The sequence below is a fragment of the Vidua macroura genome, chromosome 5, assembly GCF_024509145.1.
Source record: "Vidua macroura isolate BioBank_ID:100142 chromosome 5, ASM2450914v1, whole genome shotgun sequence".
In the NCBI taxonomy this organism is placed as follows: Eukaryota; Metazoa; Chordata; class Aves; order Passeriformes; family Viduidae; genus Vidua; species Vidua macroura.
This window is the reverse complement of record NC_071575.1, coordinates 16,562,743-16,581,083: the sequence shown is the minus strand read 5'-3', so window position 1 is coordinate 16,581,083 and position 18,341 is coordinate 16,562,743. Positions and strand designations below refer to the sequence as shown.

The window sequence follows — 18,341 nt, the reverse complement described above, 5'->3', positions numbered from 1 at the left end:
TTCAAAGGAAAGTTAGGAAAATAAAAAAAAAGGTTTTGCATTGAGACTGATTTTTATGAGCGGGTCAGTTTTCATTGAACTTTATGCATATTGTAGTGCTAGCTATTTTATTAGTTTAGTTTTAAACCATGATGGAGGTACTATAAGGTGTCTGATACCCCTCCTTTCCTTTAAAATAGGGAAGTTTTGTAATTTGAAGTGTTGAGATCATTAGAATTTTTCAGAGAAAAAATTCAAGTCAGGTTCACAAGTTGCAAGAGACCTCTCTGGGCTTTGCCTTGTGATGAAAATTCTCTCTAAAATAAATTTTGCCCAAATGTCAACATAATGTTTGTATTAACTCAAAAAATGAAAGGCTTTGGGTACTTGTAATCTACACTGAACTGAGTAGAGGAAATAGATACTTTTACTGAAGCCATATATCTAAGTTTCACATAAATGAAAATAAAGCTGAATATTTTTTATTTTTCCCCTCTGGGGCCATTCAGTTACAGCTTTTCTTCCTCAAGTAGCTATTTATAGACCTGAACATAAAAACTGAATTTAGTGTTCTCATCACTTAGGAATTGAATACCAGAAAAAGATCATACCTCTTCCCATACTGATTTCAAATTGCATCCTGACTCATAAGAAAATGAATGTGAAGCAAAACTTCATATAACACATATAAATGATGGATCCTTCACCTTCTCCTTCCTATCTATTGCTTTAGTCAAAGCAGCCGTGTCTTCCCTAAAGTCAAGACCAATTCCAAAGCTAACAGCCACTATAGTATCTATTGTAAGGTGGGAATGGAAAGTGGGGCAGAATCAAAAAGCTTTAGAAGATTTGTGTGCATTTATTACTGTGTGCCAAAGAGGGGTAAAATGTCTCAACTCCACAAAGGGCTCATACGAAAAGGCAAATTCCATAATGTGATATCAGTGCTGGTGCTGTCAAGTTACCAGTACACCGTGACATAACTTAATATCCAAAACACTTTTTAATATGCTCATACTGCAGAGTGATCATCCCATGGATGTAAATGTATCGACATTATGTGCAAAACGGTATGGTGGTTTACTCCAAAATGCAGATTTTTCAATTTTAATTTTTCTCTCTTAGAGGTTCTTGGGAATATTTTCACTGACCTCAGTAAAAGAATAGATTAGGGACTAGACCATTGAAAACTGCATCAAGAGTACCATGGCATTAAATGCCACATACAGTGAGAGAGGTAATTGAGAGAGATAATTGTAGATATATAAATGATCTGGTTTTTGTCAAGTCTGTATAGTTTTTAGGAATTTTGGAGATATTTTCATTATCAAAAAGAAAATGCAAACTGCTTCAGGAAAAGAGTGTCATTGCTTGAAGTCAGACATAACCTGGGCATCAAGCATAACCTTAAAGGTATTTAATAATTGAGTGAAAGCACTTCAAAGATTCTTGGAAAATACACATCTCTCAAGCTTGGTTCTTTGGCTTCCTATCTACCAAAAAAGTACTAAGCATCCCCACAGAGGAAGAAATAAATAAATAATGCCATCATATTACAAGTAAGCAGGGTTCATAGAAATGGAAAAACCCCTGTAACTGTGGTACTCTAACCCCAAGAAACTCCCTAATGAGCTACATGGAAATAAGGGGATACAGCATTTGCACTAACATACTTCTAGTTCTTTGAAGACTCCATCAATTGAAAAATATGTTCTTATTCCTAAAAAAGCAAAACTGACAAAATTAATTGCTTCTTTCACAATGCAGATGCCTTAAAAATGCAATTTCTGTTTGGATTTTTTTTGCAGATGTCCTAGTATGTAATCACTCCCTTCATCATTTCTACAAACGCAGCCGATAAACTTTTCCTTCCAGCTTGACTTTAACCATTATTTTTGTTATTGAGTCCAAATGAGCATAAACTGGCATGAGAACTGTACTCACCTATTCATGAACTTGTATCGGCGATGCAGGTAATAGATTTTTCTCCTGGAAGAACAGCAAAAATGAAGCCAGTCGAGAAGAAAACCCATCGTCAGTTACAGTATGAACTAGCAAGGAAGGAAAGGAGATTGAAGACAGAAGCCTGTAAGAGGTGGAGGAAGAGACTAAAAGAGAGATTAACAGAACCTCACAGGAAGCCACACAGACACTGGTGGCATTTGAATTGCCAAAAGGTCATAATTTTCCCATTGTCTCCTCCTTTTCTGCTATTTGTCATGTGTGGAAGATGGGGATCCAAAGATGTTTCTATTTCAGAGTTCATAAACTGTTGCAGGAATTCCATAGGACTGACACAAATATGGATAAGTTATATGATGTCTACTAGTGAGTTATTAAAGCTGCATTTGGTGAAACATAAGGGGGAATCACTTAGAAAAGCCAGGAAAGCTGTACCTTATGCTGCAATATGCTGTAACACATGCAGTACCAAGCGGGGTCTGTGATTCCTGTTGGGATAACATCCCTTGAAACAGAATATAGGCTACACAAGCAAATGCACATGTGCACAGCACGCTGCCAAGCGTGCAGCCACTCCCTGTGCCCCTCATTCAGGCTGGTTTCTGTTGTCAGTGCAATAAGCTGTGTGTGAGAGCAAACGATGAGCAAGTGAGCAGACAAGGGAACACGAGCAGACACATGCTGAACCCACTCCCAACCTGCCTCCTGACCAGCCCTGCGGTGCAGAGCAGCCCCTATCCACCATGTGTAGATCCAGGACAGGGAGTCCACGTCCTGTGCCACTCCCCTGCTGGCTGCTCTTGTTCTTCTCATAGATGCCTATCATACCAGAGCTGTCAGGATCTGACACCTTGCCTTCAGCACAGAGATCACATCTTCACGGGAGTTAAGAAAATCTGAGGGTTCTTGACTGTGGATTTGGAGTCATACTCCTTACTGGAAGATTTGGGTGCCTGACCAAACTCTGATTTCCTCCTCCAGAGGCTGACTTTGTCATCCACTGAAGGTAATTGCTAAATCAAGGTGGTTTCTGTGTATTCTGAGAGGTTCCATTGTGTAATGCAGAACTGTACCACTTCTAGAAAATGAAGGCTTATACCACACACGTTCTAAATATTATAGTAGATGTAGTGTAGGAATGCTGTTAGTGCCTTGGAAGCAAGTCCTCTAAAATAAGACAACACTAATGCTTTATAAATTATTAAAAAATTTGGTTAGCATTCCAGGTTAATTTTCAGAACTTTTGAACATTTTTATTATTAGAGTCCATATCATGCTGGTGAAGTAAAATTTTTTAAACTATTTAATGTGGCCAGCCTTCTTTGGATAGTGTTATTTATCTTGCTCTACTCAATATACTCAATATCTTGCTCTGCTCGACCTTTCTCAGCAGAGAAAGGTCAAAGCTAAGTGTTTCTGAAGATGCCATCCACTTCTTAGTTTTGCTTCCAATATTCAGAGGTATCCACCACTTTTTCCCTCCTGCTTTGAAACAACAAAGATTTCATTCAATGATGCATGGACCTTGCACAATTCCACCCTGAATAATCAGGCGCAATAAGCAATCGGCAGCTCTTAAAACAAAGGCTCAGACAAAGGCATCTGGGAACAAGCCATCTAGACTTGTGGACACTTTCTAAAATTTTTTGAATTGGTAAACTGTACTGTTGTTTTTTAGAAAAAATTAAAGAGCCTGCCCAGCAGTCACTAGTGAATTACCATGATTTCCTCTTAACAATGCTGCAGTAATTCTCTCTCTATGGATGTGGAAAGAATGAAGCCATGATCCTGAAGCCATGATCCTCAGTATTTTCAAAGCTTTCTATATAATCTGTATGACACCTACTTTGCTATCTGCTTAGTGATCAGGAAAGAACAAGCTGCTCCATGACTAAATTCAGAGTTCCTGGTGAATTTCTGAATCATGAGACCTCACTCCACTGCTGGAGTGGGTCCATCTCAAGGAATGCCACAGAAATCAAAGAAGACACACTTCTGGCCTAATCCAAACTTTAAGAAATTAATTTTATTATCCTGCAATGACTTGTGATTACTTTTAGAATTTTCTCTTTAGCAATAAAAGCATAAGGAAGAACAGTTGAAGATTTGCTGTGAAAATGAAAACAAAATAAATACAAAATAAGCCTGCAAGTTTGTCCTTTATACATATCCATTTTTCCAGAGTTCTCTACTGCTACAGGGTGTCTCATACCAGAGGCATTTTTCATACTTAGGTAAGAAAAAACAGAAGGAATCCTACAAAGGCACCAGATCACTAGTTGCATATATTCTGGGTCTGACTCTTTTCTTGTTCAGGAGTAATTCCATTAAAATCAATGGAGCTTTATATTGCAAACCCTGCTAACTGAAAGAAGAGTCAAGGCCTCAGAGTTTATGGGTTGTGGTCAGTTCCAGTGGAAGTCTTTATGCTACTTTAAAAGTTCTGATAACCAGCAGAGTAAAAGCAATATTTTACATAGGAAATTTCATAGGCCAACATGCAAATAATATTTAATCAATTATAAAAATAACCTGAATTTCAATGTGGAATTAATCTAGTTATCAGTAGCATTTAATATAAGTTCTCTATTTTCTCCACAGAAAAAAGCATTCATAGCCTAAATTGTTTTCCTATTAGAAGAGATACTTATTTATACTTATTTATGGGATACTAATTACATACTATACAAGCAATTTACAGGTGCATACCAGATACGTCAAACAGACATGCACTTTCTGTGCTGCCTTACGTACCTGGATCTTCTTGACCTCCCATTGATTTCAATGAAATGTCCATTTAAAAAACAGCAGCGCACAAGTATGCAGGGGGCTCCAGCATTGAAGGGGTTAAAGGGCCTAAGGACAGAATACCCCATGAAAACAGCTGCACTGCTACAGCCCATCTTAATCTCAAACCAGTGTTGTACTGAAATTATAGGCTTTAACAAGAAATAGCATGTGGTATCTAAGGAACTCCGTTTATATTTCCTAAAGGTGTGTAGTATCTTATAGAAAATATTTTCTACAGGCATTTTGGTGTTATTATCACATTAACTTTACAGTATAGTGTGGCTTTGGAGGTTGAGACAAAATACAGCTACACCTACCTGAAAGGCATTCTTACATTCATTAGTTCAGCATATTTGCCCAGGACCTCCCAAGGGGCATGCAGTTTCACAAACATGATGTCACTGTTTGTTAGGGATGACTGCAAAAGAGAAACAAAACAGCCACCAGAGCTTAATTTTTCAATTAAAAAGGAAAGAAACCGTAGTCAGTGGTCAGTGTGATGTGTCACCCTTCCCAATTCCTTATTCTTCTTGAAATGTTTTATCTGTATTTTGTCAACTCATTTTTTTTTTCTGCTGTCCTGAAAGCCACGCTGTGACTCCCTTCTGGCCTTCATGTGTGCCTCCTTTACATGGAAAAGAAGACATGGAGGGCAGACAGATGCATCTATGGGTTAGCTGAGTGTATGTAGCATAAAGAGAACTTTATGCAGGGCGTGCACATCAGCATGGCTGCTACCTAACAGAAAGCTGTCAGGCAAAGACCAGAGGATGTGCAGCAAAGAGGAGAAAAGGAGGAATTTTGCTCTGTTTGCACTCAGGAGGAGCCACAGTGCTCTACAAGAAAGCTACAGCAGGTTTGGCTGAAGCTGATGTGAGAACACAGAGAGCCACATGATAATACTGGAACATTAAATGTTCAATTTCTAATGAATATTAATTAAATTTTCATGAAGATACATACAATACAATTTTAGACAATCAAGTGGATGGCTTTCCAAGAAATAGGTGAAGATGTACTTAATATGAGACAAGGAAAATATGATGACAGAAAACCAGGCAAGAAAATTATTAGCTTTGGGGATGATTTCCTAGTTTTTTAGATGTTGTCCTATATTCAATGTTTCTCACTTAAATTCTTGGTTAGCACAACTTGCTAGGAGTTCTTAAATCTAGTATTGTTTATCTGGTTATTGTTTATCTGACTATATGGGTGGGAGGCTGACATTTATACTTCTTACATTCTCCCTCCACTATCCTGATAGATGCTGAAATTATTGAATTTGCATGTCCATGTCCTTAGAGTGGCTAAAATTCTATTACTACTTTGTGACATGATAGGAATGAAAACTCCAGCAGTTAAGATACATATATATGATTTTATTAGGCACACAAAAAACTCCAAAAAACAAATAAACAAACAAAAAATCCAAAACAAAAACAAAGGAAAAAACCCCACCCAACCCAATCACTATAGAGTTAACATTTTATAAACAACTACAGTATTGGACTATAATGGACATAGATCTTTGCACTCAAAATATTACTGGGGTGCAAATATGGATTTAACATATAAAGGAATGAGTGACTTTATGGTGCTAAAAACTGCAGGAAAAAAAAATCTTTCTTCTTTGCTGATGAATTCTTGAAAAATATTTCAATACAAAATGACAACAGCAACAAAATGCCCCCAAGAGATTTGCTTCCGAGACAATTAATTCACTTGCACTCTTTCCCCGACTTTTATGGATTTTAAATCAGGCTTTGATTATGTTTTTCTTTATAGGTACATTTCACAAATTAGCTTTTCTTTTCCCATGAGAAATTTAGTAAGGCAATACCACAAAACCAAAACTAAATTCTGCCACTTTAAAAATCTCCTGCAAACTGCTTTCTCAAAGGTGAGGTTAAGCCAGCAGTAGATTGGCAATTTTGTCCTAAATAGCTTGGATTAAAAAACAAAACAAAACAGAACAAAATCCACCAAATCTCAAAAGAACTATCTAAAAAGCCCAAAATACAGAAAGAAACTACAGTACTGACACACAAATAAAAACTGAGAAATGGGGAAAATTTGTTAAAAACAGCTTCTAAACATAGTGCTGGCTGTTAAACAAGAAGTTTATAGGTATTTTCCAGCATATTGTAGTTTGAGCCTTACTAAATATGGGAGCCAAACATGACTTGTGAAGATACTGTTTCAGAAGTGAACACTATCTAAATTTGGTATCTTATGTGTTACATGTTTTCATGCAGAAACATGAAAGACTTCCGAATGGTTATCACAGTACAGATGTTTAAAGAATATTTTTCTACTCTGTATCTTGCAATGTTGGCACATCAAAATGTTTTCAAAATGACAATCAGCTTTGCCAACAAAAGACCTAACCAACAGAAAATCAAATCAAAATACATTTGGCAGGTTCAGTCACATTCAGAAAAAAAAAAAAAATGCTAAATTATTAATATAAAAATGTATTTCTCTTGGGTATGCTCATGTTAAGTGTTCATAAAGGAAAGCACTAAGCAAAGCTGAGAAAAGCAAGGCTGGAAAAAACAAGACTGGAAAGAGAATAACAAATCCAGATGGAGGACAAATTGAATGAGATGTCACACTCACCTAATCTAAGGAGTAAATAGCTAACCAAAATATCTGGAAAAACGATAGCATGAAGACCATCTTCATTACAAAAATTTAGTGAATGGAATCTCCTAAACTGTCTTGGTTAGATTAGTATTTAGACTCAGTATCCTTCATCTTATAAATGTTCCAACTGAGAATAGAGGAACATTCTTCTGTCGTAATTGACTTTCAAGGGTTGGCTTGTTAAATGATTTGGAGAAGTAAACTCAATTTCACATTAAGGGAACATGCAAACCAAAATCAATGTAACATTACACCCCTTGGAAACTTAAATAAGACAGCTATTGACATGAACAATCTGCTATAAAAGTGATGTCCAGATGATGAAGAAAGAAAAACAGAGGAATTAAAGGGGCAGATCAATGAGATAAAGCACTTAGCAAACACAGAAATGGAATAAATGTTTGGAATTGACCTGTAGCACCAGTGGATATAGTTATCACAATGCAATAATTTTCAGGCCACCAATGTTCAAATAAATTGGTTGTTTTGAACTGATTTATTGAGTAGGAATATCCATAAAACACCTGATTTTCTTCTGGTCACTAACAAACATTCTCAGTGGTCTTCAGAACAGCGTAAAGCCAGGGTGACAAGAGACTTTCCAGAATCAGACAACTGTAGACTCATCTAGGGTGGAAGGGACCTCCAGGGTTCATCTGGGCTGAGCCTCTGGCTAAAGCAGGGCTAACTTAGATCAGCCTGCTCAGACAGGAGCTTGTCCCATTGAGTACTGAATATCTCTACAGGCAGAGATTTCACAGCCTTTGGGCAACCCACTGACTGAAACTGGCTGGGGAAAAGAATATTTTCTGTGGAAGAACTGCCCTCTTTTATAGAGAATTCTGGCTTAAAACTACCACTTTCTAGATTTGTTTTCCTCTACAAACACCCTTATTTATTACAAGAACTGTATTTAATAGTTATTCTCATTGAGAAGTGGTAGCAAGGTATATTTAGTTTAATTGGCTTGATCTTCAAAATAGGTTTGTATGACAGAATTCAGATCACCAGAGTCTGGATTACAATAGCCAATATACATTTTGGCTTCACTGACAAGCATCATTAGTACCATATCATTTCTGCCAGTCCTACAATACAGGCAGTACTATAGGTCCACATATTATAGACTTGCCCTTCTGGCAAGGCTATCTTTCTATTTTACCATTAAGTTTATAAAGACATTGCTATTCCCCAAAGAAATCCAATCAACTTCCAACTCATTTAAAAACAAAGCCACATTTTCTTCTCCAGTATCACTATGTAAGGAGTGAAAGAGACTAAAGCAATGAGCCATTTATGTAACTCCAAAAGCAGAAACACCTGCTGTAGTGAGTTACAGTCATCAGCTAGGTCAAGGAAAACTTGTAAAAGGTCAGGTTGTCGTTCTTCTAAAGGAGGCACAGAGCGGTGCTAACTGCTGGTTAAGTCGTGGCTACTAAACTCCCATGTATTCCTGCAAGCATTCTAATGTCTTTTGATGACAGGATTTAAATATATATGTATTTGTTATTGACCTGACACTGCTCATTCTGCACTTATCATTGCTAGTCTGAATGGAAGTAGAGTTATGCTGACATGGAATATCTCTTGAAAAGCCCATATTTTGCTGTATTTGCAGGCTTCCTTCCAGGGTCAAGGCTAAAGATTAGTATCTTTTGTCAAATATCCTCTTGAATGTTCTCCTCCTCCTTCCTAATTTTAGTTCGTTATCAATAATATTGTCGAGTCATTTTGAAACAAAAGCTGTAGGTACTCACCTTGATATAAGCATTTATTGAGTCTAAAAGTTAAGAAAGTTGAGAAAACCTATTCACAGCATATAACCTTGCACAAGGTTAAAATTACAGTGGCTCCATTTGAATGCTGCTATTGTTTATTTGCCTCGAGGCTATTAGGCAGGTTTTCCTTCATGTATGCAAAACAATAGGGTGAAAAAGAAACTCAGGATTTACCATTAAGGTGTTTCCTCTGTCATAATTTAAGAGAAAAATTCTCAAGGTTGAGTCTCTCTTCACCTTTAAAAGCCTTCCCCATAAAAGTAAAATGAGATAAGTAAGATTTTGAAACAGATTTAACAACCAGAATTAATGTCATCTATTTTAGTAAGATCCTACAAGGCAAATTAAAAAGCCAGAACAGAAAGAGTTCTTTACATTTTGGCAAATCTAGCTAATTTCTGGTAAGACCATAATGCAGGGAAAAACAGAAAAGGAGACAAAATCAACATACTTCTTCCAGTAATAATTCTCTCTGTAATCTAGCTCTGTATGATGTCTGAGTGCAGAGTAGTAAATAGTCACTACTACATGTTCCACTGTTTTTGAGAATTACTTAACAGCACAGATTGATTTGCCATGTGGAGTGAATTAAGTGAAAAACAAAACCCAGCAAATTTTAGTTGGTTAAACTGTTCTTCCTCTGCAAAACCAAAGTAAATGTAAATTCACATGGGCAATTCCAAGGAGCTGGAAAAACAGAAAGTATATTCTGCCAATACTTTTCCAGTGCATACATTCCTACTGGCCAATTATTTAGATACTGGCAATATATGTCTGGTTTCAGGGAAAATATTGCATACTCACAAACATTAGCCTCCACGTTCATGCTTCTGAGGAACCTAATGAATAACAGTGCCAATATTTTTCACACATGTACCTTCAACAAAAGCATGGGTTTAGTGAAAAAAGGGGAATATATTGTTCACATTTTAATTTGGATATTAAGAAGCCTTTGACTTGCAAGAGTTTCTTGCAAGTCAAGTAAGGATGAAAATAAGAATAAAAAAGATAGTCCTATGTTAAAATAGGAAGCCGTTGATAAAAGCAATTTTGACTTGAGGACGCTGACATGTGAAATGTAGAATAACTTGATCTAAGGAGACAGAGGCACATGATTACAATTTAGAATGATTTTTATGTGAAATCTCATGACAAAATATGATGAAGTAAAGCTTATTTTTTTTTTTTTACTTTGCAAAGTACTTGCAGAGGTTCTGCTCCAGTGGAGTTAGTAATGCAGGCAGGTGGCTGCTTCCTGCCAGCACTCAGGCAATGTGTCATCTAATCCAGCTCAGAGCAGGTGTCATTGTTACAGTGCTTAATTTCTGGCAGCATATGACAGGATCTCAATTGTGGAACAGAACAAGGGGAAATGCTTGCAATGTCCTTCTATGTAGGCAAAAATATGTGAGTGGGAGGACAGCTTCAAGAACAGGGTAGGTTACTTGAGTAGAAGTAAAATGCAAATACTATCTCACTGCTCAAATTTACTGTGCAATGATGAGCTCACAATCTGCAGTAGAGAAATACAAATTCCTTTAAGATAAGAAGCAACATCAGAAGGAAGTCTTTAATTCCGACAAATGTCATCTAAATCTGTGGAATGGGTCTTACAGTAAGGTAACTTAGATGTACTAAATCAACCATGGAAACAATATCCTCTGACTTGGACTGCACTTCCGAGGGAAAAGAATTAGAACTATCTGCAGCATGACCATCTTAATGGAAAAGGTTGTTTTATCATTACTGTGAGGTAATGATAAAACATTTCTTGATAATTCCATCAGCAAATACTGAATACAGGTTAGACCCATCTGGGTAAGATCTCTGTGACAAAATAGCTAATAATATGGATTTTACCTGACAAATGTCCTTTAATTCCTTCAGACTGGAAAATTACTATAAACTTGTGAAATCATTATTTGCAGATTTAAAATGCAGATAGCTAAAATCTCTGGGCAGAATAGTGCTCTTTTACTTATGGAAACGGTATTTGACATTGTCTCTTTACTTGAAACATCACTTATGGGCTCAAATTATAGATTAAAAAAGTTAGTACTTTATACAGTAGTAGTTGACATCATCAAATCTTTTTGACTGTTTATGGGCCAAAGAAAGGCCTCTTAACTACATAATTTTTCTTTTGACATCACAGGCCATTAAAAATTCATCACACAATTGAACTACATTATATAAGGCAACTTTCTTTGTGATTTATCCCAAGTGTAAAATATAAAGCCAATATTTTTCCAATATGGATTTCTTTTTCATTAATAATTTTTTGAAGTAGAAAATACTTACATTTAATGAATTGTCCATAAAATATTCATGTTTACTTTTAGAGGCTTATTGGAAAAACATTGCTTTGGTAAAGAAAAAGTTTATTTTTTTCGTCCAAAAGTTAAATTCACAAACATGATAATTAATAAAACACACAAAAAATGCAGGCAGGCTTATGATAGCTTTTTCATACACATAACCTAGAGAAAACTGAATAAGCTGCTTATTGCATCATAGAATAATACAGGCCAACTAGTCAAATCTCCTGCTCTAAGCAGGGACAACTAGAGTGGTTTGTGGAGTCTTGAATATCTTTGTGGCTAGAGACCTTGCAACCTCTCTGGGCACCAGAGTATCTCTGGACAGAAAGGTCACAGCTGAATTTCCATGTGGATTCAGAAGCGTTGGCAGCAGCCCTGGTTCTGAGCACCTACCCATGCTCCAGCAGTGTGAAGCTCTTTGGTTGTTCAACTCCCTCTGCAGTCTTGTTTCTCAGCTCATACAATCAAGGAAGACAAGAAATACATACATGATTATCAATCTGGACTCCAAAGTCCTTTCAGCACCCACACTTTCCAGGATGCAGTGAACTGCCCTGCAGCTCTCTGTACAGCTGTGTATTTGATGGTGCAACTCAAAATTCCTTCTAAAAGGAGATACACATGAGCTCATCCAGAGCACAGCTGAGGAAGAGACTACTCTTAAGGTCACTGTCAGTTCAGTTCAGTTCACATGACACAAGCCCCAAGTTCTTCGATCCAGCTACACATCCTCTACATGAGTAACTACAGGCAGAGGTGTTAGCCCATGCCATAGGGGAAGCAATGGGGTAATGCATACGCTTGTTAGCACAGCTTATTATCTTGGGTGCTGTCCCATGCTGGTATGAGTAGGATAACTGCTTGGTCTGGCAACACCTGGGTGGGTTTCTGCACCATTCCTGGCTGTGCAGGACACACATGTGCCTCTGCTCTGCAGGAAAGTCACAGGAGTGCACTCTCACTGCTCCTTCTCAGACATAATAAATACAGCTTCTCATTTTCCAGGGAAGAAATAGCACCAAAGAAAAACCAAGATCCAGTTAAATGAAGGGGAAAGATGCATGAGAAGAATGTGAATCACTCACAACTCTACCAGTTACAGTTACCCATAAACTCTGCTAGTCTGAGTGACTCAAATGCTTGTTAACTCAACTAACAGTTGAGTTAACAAGCTAACTAACTCACGGTTTTCTGTGCCTTACTTACCTTACTGTGATGATTATTAGAACTGGAAAGAGTTTAAGGAGCCATCTTCTAATAATTCATTTCACATTGTTCCAATCATTGCTGCAAAACTTTCATCCCTTCCTCATTTAAAGGCAGAGACATGAGCAAGACATTTTCCCTTTCTTCTTCCACTTCATACAAACTGTTATACAGTTGTTATATTTCTTTAATGAAATGGACAAAGTGCATTTCTGAGCAACTGCATTTTGTAGTCTTACTAAGGCACTCAAGAGATCTGATACACTAAAAGGATGCAAACAAAATTTTACAAGGAAAGCAGTCTTCTAAATATGCCAAAGCATATAGTAGAGCAGCCATCTCTTCAGATATACCACTATTAATACAAGAAAGGGAAGTTCTTTCCAAAGCAAAATGTGATGTTGAGAATAGGCTTGATTACCAATATTCATTCACAATTCATATTAAAAAATTAGATAGATTGACCTTTTAAATCCCAAACCATTCTCAAACTGTATAAGACTTCCCACAAAATTTAAATACAAACCCCCAAGAGATAAAGGCAAATCCATCTTAATGTGTTGTCTTCAGCAAACCACAATTTCATGTTGATCATAAAAAGAAATCTCATAGTCTAGTGCAGAGTGGAAATTTCTAATAATTGATGAGGTACACGATTGTACATTTATGACCTGTCTGCTCAGCTAAGCTCAAAGTAATTTAACCTCTATGTAACTAGACCATTTGATGTTAAAAACCCACACATCAGAAACAGAAGAAAATCCCCACTTTCTTAAACAAAGATAGAGTAATTAGAATCTAACTGGAGACAAGGTGAAATTGAAATACATAATGTCTCTAAACTAAGAAGGCAAAACTCTGGCTCCTTTGTGCATCCATGAACAAATCCCTTCATTTGTTAGACATGCTTTAAATGAAACAAGGCTGAGGTATGACAAGGGCAAATTATGAATTTGCTTCAGAATGTTCTAATTTATTGTGATAAAGCAATGCCCATACATGGAACAATGAATTGTCAAGGCAGACTCCTAAACATGAGCTCTGCTATTGATCAATTATTGCTGCTCCCAGTGTGCCTACTGACATAAGGTGCCGGATGAAAACACCTCCTGTATGACACAGAAGAGCAAAACAGCACCAGATGGAGCTCAGTATCTTAATGGTTCAGATAAATGTGATAGAGCACAGAGAGGATTTCCTCTCGGAGTTCAGAGCTCTGACATGCAGATTTAATGAGAGGAGTTGCAGAGAACAAACCAGTCCTCTTTTTCTTGAAAGAGCGTCACTATCACATGAGATAATGTTAGTTTTGGTCCGATGGCATATGTTGCAAAGAGGTGGTATTAACCCTGAAATTGTTTGCAGAAAAATTTTGGGTTTTGAGATGCCTATGATGCGTGAAATGAAGGCCATAAGTAACACATACATTGAAAAAGAATCCCCCTTTCCAAATTCACTTGTACCATGGAAACTGCTAAAATGAAGATTCTTTACTGAATAGACCATACTGTTCTTCTCTAGGGATAAAAAAAAATATTACTATCTTTAAGAAGCCTCCAGCTTACAAAAGGCAGCTTGTTCAGCTTAGGAAAGTACAAATGAATTTTTTATCTATTGAGCGATAAATATTTCTAGAATTTTTTTTTTAAGTATTTTGCACATCTTTTATAAGGGCTGTGCCTCTCAGAGCTGCAGCAGAGAATTCACAGCCCATAAGTGAAACAGAAGTTACAAAAGAGGTTTTGGCTCTGTGGTACTATTCAGATCCTTTTATTCAGTGCAAAATTTTGGAGTAGAATTGAAATTCTCATCTATTGTACCTCTGGAATGCGTATGCTTACAGCAAGCTCTTTTGTTCTCTTCTACAGCGGAGTAGAGAAATGTAACATGGAAATAAAATTAATATCTCACTTCACTTAATAATCCCAGTTTTTCAAGCTCTGTATGGGTGTCCTGTGATAGACATTTTCTTCTATTACAGAGATTTCCTGATAGGAAAATTATAATTCCAATAGATAATTTTTGAAATAAGTCAATATGGTTCATACATCAATGGCTCTATAGATAATAATCATTTTTTGAAAGGAATTTTCTTAAAAACATGGCATTTGGGGCCCAATGAATATTATAAAAGATATTTTAATATTGGAGGGAAGTTCTATTAGTGTTACATCACTAGACAACAGGGAAAATTTTGCAAATTGCAGAACATTATCTCAACAAACAACCTCTTAGAGTATTATAATTTCACATACACTGCAGGCTGTTTTTCCTGTCAAATATTTAAAATATAATGTCCAGCGTGTCAGAGAAATGTAGTGTAGGAATGTGCTTTGCATCATTTGATGCAACTTTGCAGAGTCACTATAATTACTTGTGCAGTACAAACACACATACACTGTCATGCATAACCTCTTTTGAATGTCAGAGCAGAGTGGTGAATTGGTTAGGGAAGAAATGAGATTAAAATTGTATGGCACATACCTCTCCTAGTTCTTGGTACTAGGGACTGAAAGCTTTGAACCGAATTGTTATCATCACAGTAGCACAGCTGGTGAATTTCTTTTCTAAAATAATGTTATTGCCCTACTGTTCACAATTGCCATATTGATCTTCAAAAAAGCAAAGATTGAAATATTACAAAAATTAACTAATTTCTTCAGCACAATATTTCAAAGCAACTCTCTCTCCCCCTTTCTGTGTCTTACACATATCCAGAAACACAAGTGAAAAATACTTCTCTCAGTGTTTGTTTCCTTCTCATATTTGTCTCCTCCCCCAGAATCCTATCTGCATCTTGCTTGCTTATCTCCCGATCAGCCAAAGCCACATTTCTCTTGCCAGGTTCCTCTCACCACCACAGAGGGCAGCTAGTCCTGCCCATCATTCTGGCTGCGTGTGATGTATGATGGAGGCAGCTCCAGTGTCAGATCTCTGCAACAGCAGCCTCTGGAGCACAACAAATTACAGAGCTCTATTTTTTAAAACTTCAGTTTGAAAAAGTAGCAGGAAGTCACCTTAACTTTTGAACTGGAGGAACCTCATATAAAATACAAATATACTAAATTTCCCTAACTACCAATGGAACAAGAATATGGGGATTCTTACTTTGTCCAGATGGTATTTAAGCACAACATGGGAGAAAACTGAAAGCTTAAAAATATTTTTTTTCTGTCAGATTTTAAGTGAAGACCTCATCTAACAGAGATGCCATCTCCCCTTTAAAACATGAAAGGTTAACAGGAAAATATCAAAATACTAATAAGGAAAGAGCTCTGGGTAACAACTGAGCAATCATCACCACTGTACATCGTTGGTGGAAAGTGCAGTGGGAGCAACACTGACAAGAAAATAGAAAGTCTAATGTTGGAAATGTCACCAAGTGCCTAAAGTGATGCACTTATCTAACATATGAATATTTTTAATGTATAATGAAGAGCAAAGGAAAATGGGGCAGGGGAAACCATGCTCTGTTCTTTAGGTAAATGACTTCTCATGTTACAGTCTAGTGTCTGACAAACACATTCTTGTAGCACAGAAGATAGAGAGGTGGCGGAGAATTAAATGCAGAAAAGATGAACACACAAAATATCACTGTTAGAATCAAGAATAGAAGGCAGAAACAGAAGCCAGAATAGGATAACGTGCATGAAGATTATTAAAAAAAAAAATCAAATTAAGAGCATGCAGGACTCAAATTCACTAGTCCTTTATTTTGTATAGCTATTCAGCAGGGTGCAAAGTACAGGCTGAGTAAGAAATAGACGGATTAATTAAGAAAGAGCAGGACAATAAGAATGATAAAGAGATTTGGGAAACTTGACCTAGGGGAAAAAGACTGTTCAAAACACAGATGGAATTCAAAACACCAAAGAAAATGCTAAGCAGAGACCACAGTAACATTCTAAAAATAAGTAACAAATAGTTATGAATAAGAAGAGAATGAACTGCACTCAAATTTTCTTCTCTATCAGGCAAGAAATAACTGGATTAAATTGTAGAAAAGGAGGTTTAGGTCTATCCTATCTAACACCAAACAAGAATTTCTAGGACTTGGCATGAGGGGCTGTAAGGAATATGTGAGTGGCTGAGGGATTCAGCCTGGGATAAAAGGAGAAGCCCTATATTATGCTATCATGTGGATATTACTGTAATAAACCGTGTCAAGAAAGCAGAAATGGTTCTATACTTAAACTCTTTGTCCACATCCACACACACATATTTTGCTTTCACCATACTAAAATCAATAAAGAGCTATTTGATAAAAATCACAGAGGACTCAGGCAAAAGTGGTATTAAAAGTATATGTTTCTTCAAGTACATCTGATATCCTTCAGAGTTCCAACAGTATCTGTGTGCTGCACTTACTATGGAATATGTTATTAGTTTACTTAAAATTGCTTTCTGAGATCTTCAGTCTTATAGGCTTCAAGATCAAAATTTAGCTGTTAAGGCCACCAGAAACATATCTTCCCTTTGTTAGAAGCATACACTTAACTCAAAATACAAGAGGTGAGGAGCTCAAGAGTAACACAATGAAAAAGATCAGTGCTTTTGGATATTGGTAATAGTTTGTTGACACTGCTCCAGGACTTTGCCGTAGTGTCCCCATTTTTGTTGCAGGAACTGACTGTGATAATCTCGGAACACAGGATAAGGAATGTAAGTGCAAATAATCCATTCATGTCCAAGTACATCCTGAGGAGACCTGAAGCAAATTGTGGCCCAGCACTATTTCCCAGGCTGTTGATCTAATTTTACTTTTCTGTAATCACATGAAATAAAATTCTGGTCCAGAGACCCTGATTGCAAAGGCTTATGTTAGATCGTTCTTGCATCAAGAATCTAGTCATGAGTTTAGGAAATGAGGTTTTCTTTTATGTGACATATTGTCTGATGGAAAATATCCTTTCATGCTCTACAAGTAATCTATGAAATGAATTAAGAAGATAGCATATAAAAGCTTTGCTAGCGAGGCATGGTTAGTCCTGTATGGACATTCCAGTGATCAGCTGTGATGCCATTTAAGAGAGAAAAATATTTTGCTGCAACACCAAATGGAATAAATTTTATGAAAATGGAGCAAATTGGACAAGGTATCCAAAAATTTGTCAGGAAACAGGTGAAAATTTTCACATTGATTTAGTTTAAAAAACTGTCGATACAAAATAGAATGTTTTGGTATTTCACTGGATTATATCTCTTTTCTCTTTTGTAAAGATAGCATTTTTAACAACTAGTACAGTATTTTAATATGAGGTATTTAATCCTGAATCTGATTAAATGAAATATTTTCACATATTCAAAATGTTTTGCTTTCCTCAGCTAAAACTCTTTGCTGAGTCTAATCCATACTAGTGATTATTAATTGCTTGCCTTTCTCCTTTGCTGTATTCTATTAAGACCTTCTCTATAAATACAAGACAATTGTTTCAAGATGTTAAGGGCTTGTGTTGTATTTCCAAAGTGATTTCATAGTCACATTTTTATAGTGGGAACTATACAATGAGAAGGGGGCTTTTCTTACATATCTGCCATGACTTAATGTGGATATGCCTCCACATTCTGATTGTAGTGTCCTCTTATGCTTTCTCACCATCATTCCAAATTCCCCCCTTTCCCAAAACTCTGAAGCGCTCACCTTTCCCAAATAACTTTT

At 36.6% G+C, this 18,341-nt stretch overlaps 1 protein-coding gene across 1 annotated transcript in view; it reads right to left on the bottom strand.

Moving 5' to 3' along the window:
* ANO4 (anoctamin 4) overlaps positions 1-18,341 on the bottom strand; it is a 116,153-nt gene that overhangs the window by 61,935 nt on the left and 35,877 nt on the right. Inside the window, exons 5-7 of the mRNA XM_053978136.1 lie at positions 5,049-5,149; positions 4,696-4,797; positions 1,924-1,968 (exon numbers count right to left, since the gene is read on the bottom strand). Coding sequence (XP_053834111.1) covers positions 1,924-1,968; positions 4,696-4,797; positions 5,049-5,149 — 248 coding nt within the window. The remainder of the gene's footprint in view (positions 1-1,923; positions 1,969-4,695; positions 4,798-5,048; positions 5,150-18,341) is intronic.